At 46.0% G+C, this 16469-nt stretch overlaps 1 protein-coding gene across 1 annotated transcript in view; it reads right to left on the bottom strand.

The window, feature by feature from the left end:
* Positions 1-15531, bottom strand: part of KIF26B (kinesin family member 26B) — a 510214-nt gene extending 494683 nt beyond the window's left edge. Inside the window, exons 1-2 of the mRNA XM_056136915.1 lie at positions 14905-15531; positions 13665-14066 (exon numbers count right to left, since the gene is read on the bottom strand). Coding sequence (XP_055992890.1) covers positions 13665-14066; positions 14905-14967 — 465 coding nt within the window. The 5' untranslated portion in view covers positions 14968-15531. The remainder of the gene's footprint in view (positions 1-13664; positions 14067-14904) is intronic.
* Positions 15532-16469: the final 938 nt, after the last annotated feature.

Here is a 16469-nt window from a genome sequence, read left to right as displayed (position 1 = left end):
GTAATTCCATATGCTAGGCTTGAAAGTTACTGAAACTTAAATCTAAAAGTTCTCACTGAGAGAAAACAAAATGGCGCCAGGGAGATAATAGAGAGGTTAAGTTCCTTGACGTATATGCAGTCAACTTGGGTTTGAATTCCAGTATCACATATGGTCCCCAAGCCCTATAGGGAGTGATCCCTGAGCACAAAACTAAGAGTAAGCCCTGAGTATCATGAGATGTGGCTCAAAAGTTAAACAAAAAGAAGAAAAAAATTGTGACTGATTAGTGATGGACATTAAAATAAAGTCATTATGGTGATCATTTCATGATAAAATTATGTTGTATGCATGAAACAAGTATTAGTGTCAACAAAAAATAATAAAGGTGGATCATGGGCATGTGAGATGTTAATATTGCTCTAAACAATATTCTCCTATCTTGGTACTTAAAGAGCACAAAAAAGGAAATCAAAGGGGGAGAGAGATGGTTTGGGAGGGGAATGTGTAGACTTTTTTAAGGATCACAAGTAAAATGTTTGAAAGTCTGGTATGCTACACAGGATAAACTCTTCACAAATTATTTCTAAATTCTAATCAGTATTGCAGACTTTTTAATGTAAAGCTAACTCTAAGCAATCTTCGTATCTAAGGTAATACTTTTTCTAAACGTTCCTTAGCAAATCCCCTTATAACATCAATTGTCCTTTGTTTGTCCAAGCTGATTTCTGCTTACAAACACAGATGACCGTAAAGTAAAGCCATGTTGAAAACAAGAAGAACTTTGTCAGTTAATTTCTGATCCAAATTTCAAAGGTAGATACAGGAGTAAGTATGGTGCCCACAGTACCCTGATTTGGGTGGGCAAACAAGGTGGTCGCATTCTAAACAGCTGAGGGTGGGAAGTCTCATAAAGGTGGATAAATAGTACAACAGGTAAGGCACTTGCCTTCCATGAAGCCAAACCTGTTTTGATCTCCCAGTACCTTATATGGTTTCCCCCTACTCCACCCCCCCCCCACACACACACACTCTCAGCCCTGCCATTGAGTGATCCTGAGCACAGAACCAGGAGTAAGCCCTGAGCACCCACCACTGGGTGTCGCCCAAATATAAAAAGTGGTGGTGACCTGTTGGATAACATTGGGTTGTCCTTGCTCCTCCTCCAGGGAGCTTAAAGTTTATTGAGCCACACCCACAAGACCACTTGGATAGATGGGGCCAAGGCTTTTGGCTGTTGTTCTCATCGGTTTCCAATCAGTTACTAAGTCTCCTATTGCTGTATGAGACCACCAGTCAGAGAAAGCAGAGGGCAAGAGAGGAGTGGCTACAATTCCAAAGTAAACAACAGCATAAACAAGATGATAGTATTTCCTGGAAAGCCTAGCTGCCAATGAAAAGACAGAATTCTATTACAGAAAAAAACCAAATACCATAAGCTCCTATGTCATTGCAGGGGGAAAGACATTCTGAATTAGTACCAATCTCACACATCACATGAATGAACAAATTATTACACACTTGTGTTCATCACCCTGATACTGGCAAATATGTTGGAATTTGTTGCCGTCTGCAGTTCGGACTTCAGAAATTAAACTCTGTGTGTGTGTGTGTGTGTGTGTGTGTGTGTGTGTGTGTGTGTATTTGTGCCCTATGGAACGCGTTAAACTTTTGCGATGAATGTTTTGAATTCAGCAACAACATGAAGTTTGGTTAAGTAAAAAAGATGAATTAAAAATAGCTCCTCAGCTGTAACAAATATATCCATAACACTTAAGGATATATTTAGGCATAGAACTGCCTTTCAAAAGAACTTCCCCTGGGAAAAAGATAGTACAAAAGAGATAGTACTGCAGGTAGAGTACTTGTCTTGCAAAAGGACGACCCAAACTTGATCCCCAGCACCCTCTAAGGTCCCCTAAGCACGGCCAGGGGTGATCCCTGAGTGCAAGAGCCAGGAGTAATCCCTAAGCACCACCAGGACCCAAAACAAAAACAAGAGAATTTAAACTATCTCTGAGTCCTCTGTGACTTTAACTGTTTCGTTAATGCGAGCATTTGCAAGAACCCTCTCTGCCTGCTATCAGCTCAGCTCCGAGCCTTGTGGTGAGTGCTGGAAATGCCGGTGTGGGAGAGTGTCTTTATTTCCAGACTTCTCCACAGGGTCTGGTCAGAATCAGTGCGATAGGATCAGCTAAGTATAACTGCAAAGAAAACTGTCTGAGAAAGCTAAAACTGGATTGGAAAGTAGATAAGCCCAAATTCCTGGTGCCGCTCAGAGCCGCACATCGCATGCGCAGTCACTGGAGGGACTTCTGCTCTACTCCGCTCCCTGGAGCTCAAAGGCCAAACGTGGCATCTGCAGTCTCCCTGGAGGTCCCTGTGAGAGGCAGGGCTTAGGGAAGGGATTTTCATCGGTGCAAAGAGTCTTAATCCATATTCATGACATTTCAACTAAAAGGCTCAGTTTATTTCCATCAACTAGATTTCTGTAGAACCCCTGACTAATGAATCAGTAAATAGGAGTCGCTTTATTCACTCGAAGGTGAAGAAATGGGAAAGATGAGATTCATTCCTTTCTAACTGTTTTTCTTATTTTGGGGTCAGACCAACGGCAAAAAGAAAAAAAAACATGAAAAAATGGGGAGAGGAAAAGTGGGCAAGGGAAAGAAAGAAGGCTTCCATCATTTCAACTTCCTATGGAACATAGCATAAAAACAGACAGCTGTGATGCAATAACATCTCATAGTAACTTGGTTGGGGCCCTAACATTGCCCCCAAGTGAGAAGAACCAAATCAAGTGATTTGCCCAAGATCATAATTGGCCTGGTTTCTTGCACCCAGTTTCTTAACCCCCTAACTTTCATTGTTAAGATCACAGAGCTTCCGATCCATCTGGTATCCTCGACAATTCAACGACTGCATCAGACATCCTCATCTCTCGTGATCCAGGAGAGGGAGCCAGCAACTCTTTCAACCAAGATCCCCAAAGGACTTCCTACTGACTGATTTGAAGGCAACAACCTTTACCTCCTTTATCTACTCTCCATAGTATCTGATTTTTTTTTTTTTTTTTTTGCTTTTTTGGGTCACATCTGGTGATGCACAGGAGTCACTTCTGGTTCATGCACTCAGAAATCACTCCTGGTGGTGCTCGGGGGACCATATGGGATGCTGGGAATCGAACCTGGGTCGGCCGCATGCAAGGCAAACACTCTACTCGCTGTGCTATTGCTCCAGCCCCCTGATTTTTCTTTTTTATCACATTTTACTCCTAGCCTCTGAAACTCATTGTTCCCACTGTCTCCAGCATACCACTTTCTGCTCTTTTCCTCTGCCCTTTACTAACCTCTCCTCTATGCTGTTGACCCCCTTGATGTCAACAGCACCCAATGCTCAGCTTTTCGTGGTTAACTTTCCACGGAGCCTTTTCCATGAAGATTTGACCACATCTTTGGATTCCGCCACCTCCTAAATGCTGACATTCCCCAGATCTAAATCTGCCCTCATGCTCCAACTTGACTCTAGTCGATCATGACACCTCAGGGTCTAGTATGTCCTAATCTGGGTAGGAAAGCTAGCACAGGGGCTAAGGCACTTGCCCTGCATTGCATACTGTCCCCCAAGCACTGCCAGGGTTCACTTCTGAGCAGAGAGCCAGGAATAATTCCTGAGCCCCACAGGGTGTAGCCCTCATACAAACAAAACTGGCACATTCTCTGCTGCCCACATCAAATCCTGTGTTGTATACCTTACATCTTTTGAAAAGAAATTATTTCACCTCACAAATACACAAAAGAGTCCAAATCAATTATTTAATTATTCACAATCTTCCTTAAAAAAAAAATCAAGCCTACCCTACTCCCCCTATGTACAATTTCTGTCCCACCACAGGGTAGCACTGTCCACTTGCCTATAGAGAAATTGGGGGTAATTTGGGGAAATCTCTCCCTGCTACCGCCTATCTAAGCTGACACCCATCATAAACCTTCTAAAAAAAGATATGCCATGTTCCAGCTGCCTCTTGATTCTGATGGCTCCTGCCTGAGTTCAGGCCTGGGCCATTTCCCACTCACACTGCTGAGAAGGGGCTGTCACAGTGGGCTCCGTGACAACACTTTCCCAATCCTCCTCTATCACCAACAGGGCACTCTTTCTTGATGAGTTTCTGAGCTCTTCATTCCCTTCCTCAAGGCCCTTCAATGGTGGACCACAGCATCCCAGGTAATAATAGACTATTGTACTCCGATCCTGCAAGGTCTTCCCTTTTCCATCTTCCACTCATCCTTTCACACCGCATACTAAAGTGACAGGGGGCCACATCAGTTCCCTGGTGTGCCGAACACTCCTAGTCTCTCTGGACCTTGTGCCCACTGTCCACTCAGCTTGGACAGCCTATGCTTCACCCTGTTCATATGTTAAACTCTTTCTCATTCTTCCAAAACCATTTCCAGTCTTACCTTTCTGTGCTCCCTAGAAATCTGCAGAGGCAAGGTCCACACTCTCTTTATAGTAGGTGCTCATTTAATGGTTCTTGACAAACGGTAATGTTAAAGGAAAAGGCATAGAAGGAAACCACTCTACCCCAGGTTAAGCACTAGGAACGAGATAAGCTTCCGGTCAATATAAGCTCTTGGTCTAAATAACATCACCAAACTTCCAAATAACATCGCAAACACTTCTTATATGAAGCAGTCATTTGTATTCATTTATTTCCCTCCCTACTAATTCTCGTTCAGTTCATGAAAGACAAAGCAGCTTGGGCTACAAGATGGAAACTTCCATCACAGGAGACGTTCATACACACCCACAGTTACCTGTGCTAGGACAAGTGAGATGCACTAATGAACCTTCAGGACAGAAATTGGAGTGATGGGGAGTCAGAGCAATAGTCCAGCAGCAGGGTCCTTGACTTGCGTGCCACCACTCCTGGTTCAGTCCCGGGCACCACAAATCCCCTGTATGGGGCCAAGAGCAAGCCCTTAGCACCACCAGGAGTGGCCCAATAAAAGAAGCAGAAAAATTTAAAAAACAAAGAACAAGAAACTGGAGTAATGAGAGAAAACAGGTCAACAGGAGGAGGTGTAATCTCCACACAGTGAGTGGCCCCAGCAGGGAACTGATTTGCTTTTTATCTCAAATTCAGAATGAAACTACAACAAACAGAAAAACATTATTTGAGCACCTGCTATATACTAGACTGGGAGTTGCTCCAGGGCAGGAATTTTAGCCTTTTCCAATCTTGCTTATAACGTGGCATAGTATTATAGCTGGTACATAGCAGAACTAAAAACAGCCTATTGCGGAGTTGGTGAGAGGACTCAATGGGCTGAGATGCATGCCGATTGCCTTATCCTACTGCCTACGACTATAAAAACAAGAACAATAAATAAAACTTTAACAAGCTAAATACAAGAGCATTATTTTTTGTGACCAAGTGGGGTATATTATGGGAATGTAAAAAATAGGTCATTATTTAAAAACTAATGATAGCAATTCACAATATTAATAAATCTAAGGGGCAAACTCATATGATCATCTACCTAAACACTGAAAAGGCAGTTGGCAAATATAATACCCATTCCTTATTAAAAACACTAAATAAAAATAGGAATAACTATTCCCTGAGGGATAGCTCTCAGACCCAAAGCTAACTTCTTTCTTAATGGGAAAACTACCCACAAGTCCACTTCATCACTACTATTTACCACTGTATTGGAAATATTAATCAATGTAACAAACATGAGAAAATGATTAAAGAAATAAAAATAGCAAAGAGAGAATAATAGTATGTCTATTCACTAAAGGTAATTTCTTTATAAAATTCAAGAGAATCAAATTAAAAAGAAATCAAATACATTAGTAGAATTTAATAAGGCAATAGGATATAAATATATAAGAACATAAAATATATTAATCAATAGCCTACTCATAATTACCAATTAGAAAAGATAATAGAAGCAAAAACTCATTTGTAATAGCAACAAAATATCTAAATACCTAAGAATAAATTTAACAGAAATGTGCAAAGCCTATAAAAGAAAATCCTTTAAAATTGTTTTTAAAAAACAAAAGTAGGGGCTGGAGTGATAGCACAGCAGGTAGGGCATTTGCCTTGCACGCAACTGACCCAGGTTCAATTCCCAGCATCCCATATGGTCCCCAGGAATAATTCCTGAGTGCAGAGCCAGGGGTAACCCCTGTACATCGCCGGGTGTGACCCAAAAAAGCAAAAAATTAAAATAAGGTAAAGGTAAAGGCCCTCCCGTTGATCGTCGATTTGCTCGAGCGGGCCCAGTAACGTCTCCATTGGAGACTTTGTTGTTACTGTGTCTGGCATATCCAATACTCTCGGTAGCTTGCCGGGCTCCCCGAGAGGGGCGGAGGAATCGAACTCGGGTCGGCCATGTTGGCCGCTTGTAAGGCGAACGCCCTACCCGCTGTGCTATCTGAAAAACAAAAGTAGATTTGCTCAAATGAAAGCACATTCCATGATCTCAGGAAAGATACAAAATCATAAGTACGCCACATATTCCTCCAGATTAATATATAAATTAAACATAATTGGAGCTGGAGAGATAGTACAGTAGGTAGGGTGCTTGCTTTGCTCAAGGCTGACCGGGGTTCGATCCCCAACACTGTCTATGGTCCCCTCAGCCCGCCAGGAGGGATCCCTGAATGCAGATCCTGAACACAACTGGGTGTGGCCCCAAAGCAAAACAAAAAAAAAATTGAACAAAATACCAAACAAGATTTTCCCCCCTTTGAGCTACATCTCGTGGTGATGGGAGCTACTCCCAACTCTCAGCTGACCACATGATACTAGGATTGAACCTGGCCTCCCACATGCAAAGTATGTGTTCAGCTCATTGAGCTATCTCTCAGCCACCTCCCCATCCCCCCTCCCCCCTCCCCAGCCCCCCCCCATCCCCAACCCACAACTGAAATGCTTTTTCCTTGAGTTATGCACATTGATTCTAAAGTTTGTACGGGAATACAATAGGAAAGAAAAGCCAGGAAACTAAAAAAAAATTTTTTTTTAAAAAGAGGCACTGTTTGGGAAAGAGAAAGCAAGTCCTACAAATATTTAAACAAAGTATAATTGGAAAATTGTAAATTTGATATGTGAAGAGACACATAAATAGAACATACCAAAAAGTTCAGATCCTAATACAACTAAAAATTGGTTTTATAATAATGGTGTTATCTCAAACTAGGGGGGAGAAAAAATGGATATTTTAATGAAAGATCTGGAAACAAGTAGATACACATTGAGAAACGTATAAAATTGGTCCTTGCCTCTCATTATACACTAAAATAATCTCCCAAAGGAAGAGAGATCAAAATTCTTAAAAGGAAATCCTAGATACACCAAAGGAAACAAAGGAGAATTTCTTTAAAACTTGGAAATGGGGGACAGATAGCTTTATAATCAAGATACAAAATCTAATTTTCTTAGATGGATTTTGGAAAATCCCCAAAAAGGTAGAAAACAGGGTGATGGATACCAATTGATTAGCTATTTTGATGAATATTTCAAAACTAATTTAGTAAAAAGATAAATCTCTGGTTCATTTACTCCTATAAAAGATATTTAAAATATTTAAGCTGAAGAATTATTCCTCTCTGAAGACCAACAAGGGCCTGTGGGCAGAGTTTTCCAGAAAGCACTAACAACGGCCTCAACTAAGTGAACATAAATATGAAGATATTCCTATTTCCCCTCCTTTACATTCCCAGCCAAGAAAACGACTCAGCTAAGAATCATTACACAGCTACAATTTCACGTAAGCACACACACACACACACACACACACACACACACACACACACACGAAGTGACCATCAGTGAATGCAAAGAACTTTCTCTGGAGCAGAGGTTCCCTGCTCAGATCATTATCTGATAGTTTACATCTTCACTCAAGATTCCTTTTATGACCTTAATCATACTGGTCACCTGGAATCCCAGGGGAAAGAAAATAAATCAGGTTCATTTTTCTATATGAGACTTTATCTATGTATAATGTGTTTGTTTATGGATCCGCGTGTGTGTTTATATATCTTAGGTGCCTATACAGACTAAGAAAAATAACTGTGAGCCATTTAAAAATCATCATATCATCATTACTATATTATTTAATGAATGGTAAAAATCTGTGGTATAATGCCAAAGAGCAACCAATTTTGCTTATATTTTATTAATTTAATTTTTCCTAGTATTGACAAATTTGATGCCAAATGATAATATACTTTTCCATTACTAATAGTATCGACTAATTAATACTTTATCTAAAATACAACATGGAAAATATTCAAAATAGCCACACATTCTTTATAGATTTCAAATAGAATTTTCTCTTGATTGATAATGCAATGTCTTTTTATCCATTTGTTATGTTTCTTACAATGGCTACAGAAGGTCTTTCAAATAAAGTTATTTTTCATACCCTGTTTTTGAGCTGAGAAAATACACAAATATACATACATATTATATTTTATATATATATATATATATATATATATACCCTAAGTCTAGACTTACTCAAGTCTATGTTTGGTGTTTTTAAGCCCCTAGGATACATTCCTTTCCTTCATCTCTCTGAATCTTGTTCACCCTTTTCAGTATGTCTGGCTAATCTTAGATATATCTGGGGCATAAGTGACTCCAGAATATGTGACTGAGGGGAAAAAAATCAGATAGGAATGTAGTTTGGGGCCTTTTTTAAATAAAATATTTTCTTTTATTAATATGGAAATGAAAAGATGTCTGATAACCTTTCGTCAACCAGGAACATTTCTGCTTACTCTAGGGAATTTCTTTGGGCTGACGTTTTATCAGGCTTACACTATCAATTCAAAAGTTCTGCAAAGATGTCAGAATGCTCTAGATAATCAAAAATAAGACATTTGTTTCTTGACTTCTATTTTTGGTTTGGTGCCTCAACTATATTTAAATTGGAAAAGGTGTTTTTGCCAGGGAAATATAAAATGGTTTTATATTCACATATTTGAATACAACAATGGGTTAAGTATTGTTTCACTTTAAAAAATTCCAATATGAGAGAGAAATATAGTCCAGTGGGTAGGATACTTGCTTTGAATATACCCAACCCGGGTTCTATCCCAGGTTCTACCGGGTCCTCCAAACACCTACAGGAATGATCCCTGAAAGCAGAGCTAGGAGTAACCATGAGCACTCCCAGGTATGGCCCAGAAACAAAAAACAAACCCAAAAATTTCCAACGTTTCACAAATACACATTTTTTTATCTGACCACTTACCAGCCCTAGAAAACAAATTCTATAAACCCAGAAAGTATATTTTTTACTAAGGTAATAAAAGTCAACCTGAATGTTTTACAACCCGCCATCAGGCACAAATCTTTACTCTCCCAGGTAAGTTGAGATTTGAAAAGAGGAATCCTGAGCCTGATTTAGAATTATGCGAGTTCACAGAGGTCACTTTTATATTCCAGAGTATGAAAACCTAAGCCCATTAGCATCCTGCTCTCTGAGCTCCATCTAAATCTTTATCACCTCTATTTCTTGCCTCCCTTAGTACTGCCTCCACCCACCCCTTACCCAACCTAGAAACCACCAAATCACATGGCTTTCTGCCAAGAAGCCTCTTTCTCCCATAGTTTCAGGAGTGAGAGTTCTCAGAATTAAGATCACCCATCAGGTTTCCAGAGATACTCTCCAAAATCAGGTCCTGAGACCAGGTAGAGAGCCCTCACTCACGTCCATCCCCTTCCCAACTCTTGTCCCAAGATAAAATAGGAAACCTAACCTGTCTTGCTACCTGCCCGTGGTTACAGCATGAGAACAATAAGATACTGGGGAAATGTACTGACAAAATCAGAAACAAAGAGTGAATTATGTTTTGTTAACTAAAATAAACCTAGAAACCAAATATCTAACATCTAGAAAACAAATCTAATAGAATCTTGTCTAATTTATAGTCACCAACCTCCCTTCATAGAACAAAAGTATTTTTCAAACTTGATCTCAAATAATTTTTATGACATTCAGATAGTTCAAACAGTTTTCCTTAGTGTATTAATAGGAAAGCTTAAATAGAAAAGAAAGCCAATTTCCTGAAAATCATCAATAGGTAGTCACTGTCCTCCTGTTGTTCATCGATTTTCTCCAGCGGGCCCAGTAACGTCTTAATTGTGAGACTTTGTTGTTACTGTGTTTTGCATATCGAATACGTCACGGGGAGCTTGCCAGGCTCTGCCGTGCGGGTGAGATACTCTCGGTAGCTTGCCGGGCTCTCCAAGAGGGGCAGAGGAATCGAACTCGGGTCAGCCATGTTGGCTGCGTGCAAGGCAAACGCCCTACCTGCTGTGCTATCGCTCCAGTCCATCAATAGGTAGTAAAAAATAGAAATAAAACCATATCCATCCTAACTTATTAAAGTTCCTGGGCATGATATTCTGTCTTTGACTTTTTTTTCTTTTGCAATGCAGATAATTAAACCTACCACTTCACACATGTGAAGCATATGTATGTGCCTTTGACTTGCAACTCCTTACTTCTAACACCAGTTAGTAGAATTTAACATTCCATTTAAGAAAATATTCCCCAAATATAGTTAAGCATCTAAAGTCTAAAACGGCAATTTTTACTAATTAAGCCTCAAAATTATGTTTCTTTCCAGAACCTTACTGTCCTAAAAAAAACTACATGCTGGCATCTCAGTGGCATCCCTTATTCTAAGGAAACTTAACTTCTGTGCCCGATGGCGGTCAAGTTTCCGGGTTTGCTCATAAATCTGCTGTGGGAAGAAGGGACTCTACTCCCATTCACACAGGCTCTATCTATGGCGCTCCAGAGAGCACTGCAGTTTGGTGTAAATGTGCCAACTTTAAAGGTGTAAAGGGAATAGTATCTTATCTAATAGAATCTAAGGGAATAAAACTAAACTTTTAATTCTAGAGACATGCAGAAGATTTGCTGTAAAAACTGAGATGCTAGGGCTGGAAGCTGACTCAGATGGCTGGAAGGCATACCTCCCATGTGAGAGCCCCAAGCCCTGGCATCACATGGTACTCTGAGCACTGCTGGGAGCAACTCAGAGCACTGTGAAGGGAGTATCCCCAAGCACTGCAGGACATGACCCAAAAATATAACAAAATTGATTTAATTTATAAATAAAAAATTGAGGGTCTGTAGGGGCCAAGGAAATAGCTCAACCAGTAATGCACATGCCTCACATGTGCCACAGTTCAATTCCCTTGGCATCACCTGCCCCCACCAACCTGACACTGCCAGAGGTGAGCCTGGAGGCCCATTATATACACTGAATATAGTCCCAATAAATAAAAAAAATTGAGGTCCTGTAATATATTAGCTATGAGGTCATCCAAAGCACCCCCATTTATGGCAAAACGTCAGACATTCCTCCATACCAAACTTGACTTTCCCTGAGCTTTACTTCACACATAAAACTCCAGGCAAGAAGACACAGTGTTGTTCATGTGTGTTCCACTTACTTACAGAGAGTTAACAGACCTAATACTTCTTTTGGAGCTGTCACTCTGACAATTTTTATTTCATCGGAGAAATAAAATGGTCAAATAAATTGATCTAGGTTACTTTAATAAAGGACAAAAGTCGACTTTGTCATATGGCTCCACGAAGTGTACAAAAAAGGGATTAAAATTTTAGTGTTTCTTTCTGAAGACTTTCTTCTTTACTCCATCTTTATGAAGTTTTTTTTTTTAATTTACCTCTGCACATAAATTTAACATAAGCGTATGTTAACACATAGGGCTGGAGTGATAGCACAGCGGTAGGGCGTTTGCCTTGTGCGCAGGCAGCCTGGCTGAGCCAGGTTCGATTCCTCTGCTCCTCTCAGAGAGCCTGGCAAGCTACCGAGAGTATTCAATATGCCAAACACAGTAACAAGAAATCTCACAATGGAGATGTTACTGGGCCCGCTCGATCAGGAGGGCAGTATATTAACACAAAGAAGCTAGTACATAAACAGATCCTCAAGAATATTCAAGAGTAATCTGGTAGGCTTCAATTTACTAGAATTGTCAAGTATCAGATGTTGTATCTTTAAGAACCAAGGTTCTTCCAAAGTTATCTGATGGTACAAAAAAGTAATAAAACCTCACAGCCTTCATACTCTTCCTTTGTAGCTAACCACAAATGGGAATGTATTAGGAACTATGTGTTTTGTGGTTAATATCTATATCTTCAATTAGAATATAAGCTCCCTGTGGGCAAAGGTTCCATGTTCCTATTTCACTCTATGCCCAACACAGTGGCCTATTTACAGTAGAAAATAAAAAGAACAATGAGAATAATAATTTTTTAAAAAGTGTTACATTGGAGGACATAGCATGCAAAGGTGAAATAAGCTTTCAGAGTTCCTGAGATTTATTCTTGGGGTGTCCTGACAGATTTAAATATCAAGCTAAAGAAATGGTATATTGACACCAATCTACAAGTAAATTATTCCTGCAATAACTATGAGGCTCATAAAACCAATTCACTTGGTGGTGATTTTCCACATTTAAAATTTTACAACTTCTGTGGGCATTTGTTTAAATTTAACCCTTGCATATGAAACCATCAGGGTGTGTGTGTGTGTGTGTGTGTGTGTGTGTGTGTGTGTGTGTGTTTGGAGGAACAGATGAGGCAAGCAGATGCAATTATTCCTAAATTCCACTACTCGAAATCACAATATTTCATTTCAAATGTTGCAGAAAAATAAATCAGAGAACGGGCTGTTGAATAGTGCCCAAAATCTCCAAGGCACTTCTCTCTGTTTTCTAGATAATTCTAAGCACTGATAAAAACTCTTTGAAGTGGAAGAGTAAATATTATCATTTGATAGTACTTGGACCCAACAGTGCAAATACCACTGCATTGTGTTACCCTCCGGGGGCTCCAGGCACGAAGCACGTGCCCACGGGGTTGCTATGGAGGAACCTAAGCGTTTTGTGAGGGGTAGGCCAAGAGGTAGCCGGCCGGGAGGAACGCCCCACACCTTCATCTTCCTCAACCCCCCTTCTCCTCTCATGTGAAGCTGGGAAATGCTGTGCCGAAAGCCAGAGTACACAGCGGGGAGGCGGTTTGCCTAGCACGAGGTCATCAGGGTTCGACCCGCGTCACCCCTCACGGTGTCTCGAGCCCACCAGGCGTGGTCCCTGGGAACCGAGCCTGGAGTAATCCCTAAGCACCGCTGGGCGTAAGCCCCAAACAAACAAAACCAAGAAAACGGGGGTGGGGAGGTAGGGACGTATGGGGGGAGGGGTGGGGGACGGGGAAACTGGGAAATGCTGCCTTTGGAATATATGCTCCGAAATATTGGGCTATTTTCAAACATGTGTTTTTGTCCTATCAAAACGGAGGACCACAAATGCGCGGTGGTAAAGACCCATTCCTAGGGGGCTTTCAACCCCTCACATCAATATGGACATGTTTTGGGGGACTGGGGTGGGGCTGGGAGTGGGGGTGGGGGGGAGTCAGGTAATCCGCGGCAAGTGGCGGCGGGAGGAGGTGGAAAGGAATCCTGGTGCGGGTGTCGCCGGGTCCCTGGCCCGCCACGCGGCGCAGGTGAGCCGACGAGGGGTCAGGAAGCCCCCAAAGGGACTCGGAGATCCCACGGCCTGCACCCTGCGGCCCGGGAGGCGGGAACGGTGGGGGACACGCAGGCGGGGCGCTCACCTTGCCGGGGAAGGGCCCCGGGAGCAGCAGCTTCAGCGCCTGCCTCTTCAGCTCCACCAGGCGGGCGTTGCAGTTCTCGCACCAGACGCCGCGGTCCGAGCCGGGCGATGAGCCGCCGCCGCTGCCCGAGCCTGGGGAGCCCGTGCCGAAGCCCGGCGAGCCGCCCAAGGAACCCGGCGAGCTGGTGCCGATGCCCGGGGAGGCGGGGCCCGGGGACCCAGTGAACGAGCTCGGGGACGAGGTGCCCGAGCCCGGGGACGGCGTGCCCGACGAGCCGAGCGCCGAGCCCGCGCCCTCGGGGGTGGGCCGGCTGGAGGCGCGCGACTCCTCGTAGGCTTTGCGGTACCAGCTCTCGGGGGAGAAGGGCGCCGCGGGTTTGGTGGGCGAGCAGACTTCATTCACCTGCGAGGGGAGACAGCGCTGTCAGGGGGTCGCGGTGGGGCCGGCTCCACGCCCCTCTGGCCAGCCCCGAGACCTGCGCCCCGCGGGGGTCCGGCTGAGCGCCCAGGACGCGCGTCCGGGTCAGCTCCCAGCCGGGCGGCCAGATCGGCCTCGTCCGGCCACCTCAACGGTCCTTAAGTGAGCCCTCCACGCCCACCACAATCGGGTGCCCCTGGGACGGTTCCCCGCGGCCTAGAGGGTCGTTTGGAGGGTGTCGTGGTTTCCTGCCGGGGTAACCCATCTACTCCGCCCCTCGCGCTTTGGTACTGGGCAGGCATACCTGCTACAGCCCGGGTTCGAGATCCTAGAAGCCGCTATCCCCAGGGGAATGCGGGGAGTGGGGGTTGGGGGAGTGGAGGGAGTGGGTAGGTGCTGTGATTTCTTTAATTTTGAGGCATTTGGGGTGCGGATTCATTGGTCGGGATCCTGAAGGTGAATGAGAGGCTCTCTCGGCTCTGGGAAGATGGTCCCAGGGAATGGCAGCGATTTCACCGGGAAACCCTCTCTGTTAAACCTCTGTTTAACTCTGCCTAAAAGTGCAGAAATGCTGCAAAAGTTAGGGGTGCGGGGGGAAGCGATGGAAAGACAAAAAATCCCAGGGCCGGGCGGGCGTGCGGGCATCCCGGACCCCGAGCCGCCTCCGCGCACGCACACCTCCCGGGCTCGGTTGGAGACCGCGCCGCTGCAGCGCCCGCAGGGTTCGGGGCCGCCCCGCCGGGCCACGGGCTCGGCCACCGGGGGACCCGGGCCGGCAGGGGCTGTGGGAACGCGTCTCCGGAGAGTGCCCGTCCCCACTTACCGCGTATTTCTTGCCCCTGGTGGAGACTGCAATCCTCTCTTTATTCCCAGCTACCGAATTCATGATGGCTTTTCGAGAGCAGAGGGTCTAAATGTTCCAACCCACGCTACATCCACAGGGTCTTCCGACCCAGCAGTGTCCTCCAATTCTGGGGCAGTCTCCTCGGTCCGTAAGTCAAAGGTTTGTGAATGCGAGGGGCGGGGAATCCAAGCAAATGGACCCCAGAAGTAATAGCACCAATTGGCAAAAGGGTTGGAGGAGCTGGTTTGCTCTCTTCAAAGAATGCTTTTCCGCATCCTCTTCAGCTGCTGCCTCGGGTCCCACGTTCTCCTTTCCCGGTCACATCCAGCTCGTGGGCATTTCCCTCTGCCCAGCCGGTCGGTGTGCCTCCAAGAGGGCACCGAGAAATACTAGGCGGCACGCGGCCGCCGCGGAGACGGGGGGCGGGGGGCGACCCCTCCTCGCCGGCCCCCGCCTGCCAGCCAGGCTGTGGGAACTTGTCTCCCGCACCGGGCTTGGGAACTGAGTTCAAAGAAATTCTCCCAAAATATAAAAGATCCAGACTGGGGAGGAGCCTCGGCGTGTCGCCGAGCCAATATCCGCCGGGCCGCCCTGCCTGACAGTTGCGCGAGGGCAGCGCGAGGGGCGGCTCGGCGTGGCGAGCTGCCGGGGCCGGTCAGCGCGCGCGGGTGCGCCGGGGCGCAGCGCGGAGCCTCGGGCACGACCGGCCAGCCGCCCGGGAGCCCGCCGCCTGGCTGCCGTGGCCGCGGAGCCGGCCAGGATCCATTTTATGCGGCGGCGTTCCGGCCCTGACAGAGCGGGGGAGGGGGCTCGTAAATCTCGCTCCGGGCCGCGAAGTTCCCGGGGTGCAGCCCGGGTCCCGGGCTCGGCCGACACCCCACGGCGCCCGTCCGCCCGCCCGCCCGCCCGCCAGCCCCGGGGCCGCGGCGCGCGCGCTGGCCGGCCCGAGTGCAGCGCCGCGGAGCCTCCCCCGCCCCCCAGTGCTTTCTCTTCCTGGCCGGGCTTGCAGTTCTGCCTTTGAAACGCCGAGTACAAGGGATTGAGTCACAAACAAGTCCACAAACACGCCGGGTCCTCCCCCCCGCCCTTTGTTCTCCTAGACCTGCCGGGCGAACCTTTCCTGGGATGGTCCTCCCACCCCACCCCCGGCCGGTCGGAGGGTCGCCCTCCCACCCCAGCGGGAGAAATGCGGGTTGGGTTCACCCCCTTTCGGGGCCCCGCCTTCGCAGGGCCCCGCCGCCACCGCGGCCGGGACAGGTGAGCCCGGCGCTCCTGCGGGCCTCGGCGGGTGCTGGGCAAACTGAGGGGCTCGTCCCGCTGCACACGCGTGGCGCGGACGGCGCGGGCCTGGAGGAGGGGGTGTGTGTGTGAGAGAGAGCTGCCCTTCGCCTCGCCCGGCCGGGCCGGGTTCCTCGGCACCCCTCCTGGCTTTCCTCCCCGCACCGGGGGGCTGGCGGAGTCCCGGGAGCACCCAGTCCACGCCCCTCTCCCCGATTCCGCCCCCCGCGCGGCGCCCAGGGGCGCAGGAAGCCGGCGTACGCCAG

Source organism: Sorex fumeus, unplaced genomic scaffold (genome assembly GCF_029834395.1).
Source record: "Sorex fumeus unplaced genomic scaffold, SorFum_2.1 ptg000007l, whole genome shotgun sequence".
NCBI classification, from domain to species: domain Eukaryota; kingdom Metazoa; phylum Chordata; class Mammalia; order Eulipotyphla; family Soricidae; genus Sorex; species Sorex fumeus.
Note: the sequence above shows the minus strand (reverse complement) of the source record. Positions and strands in the feature narration are given on the sequence as shown.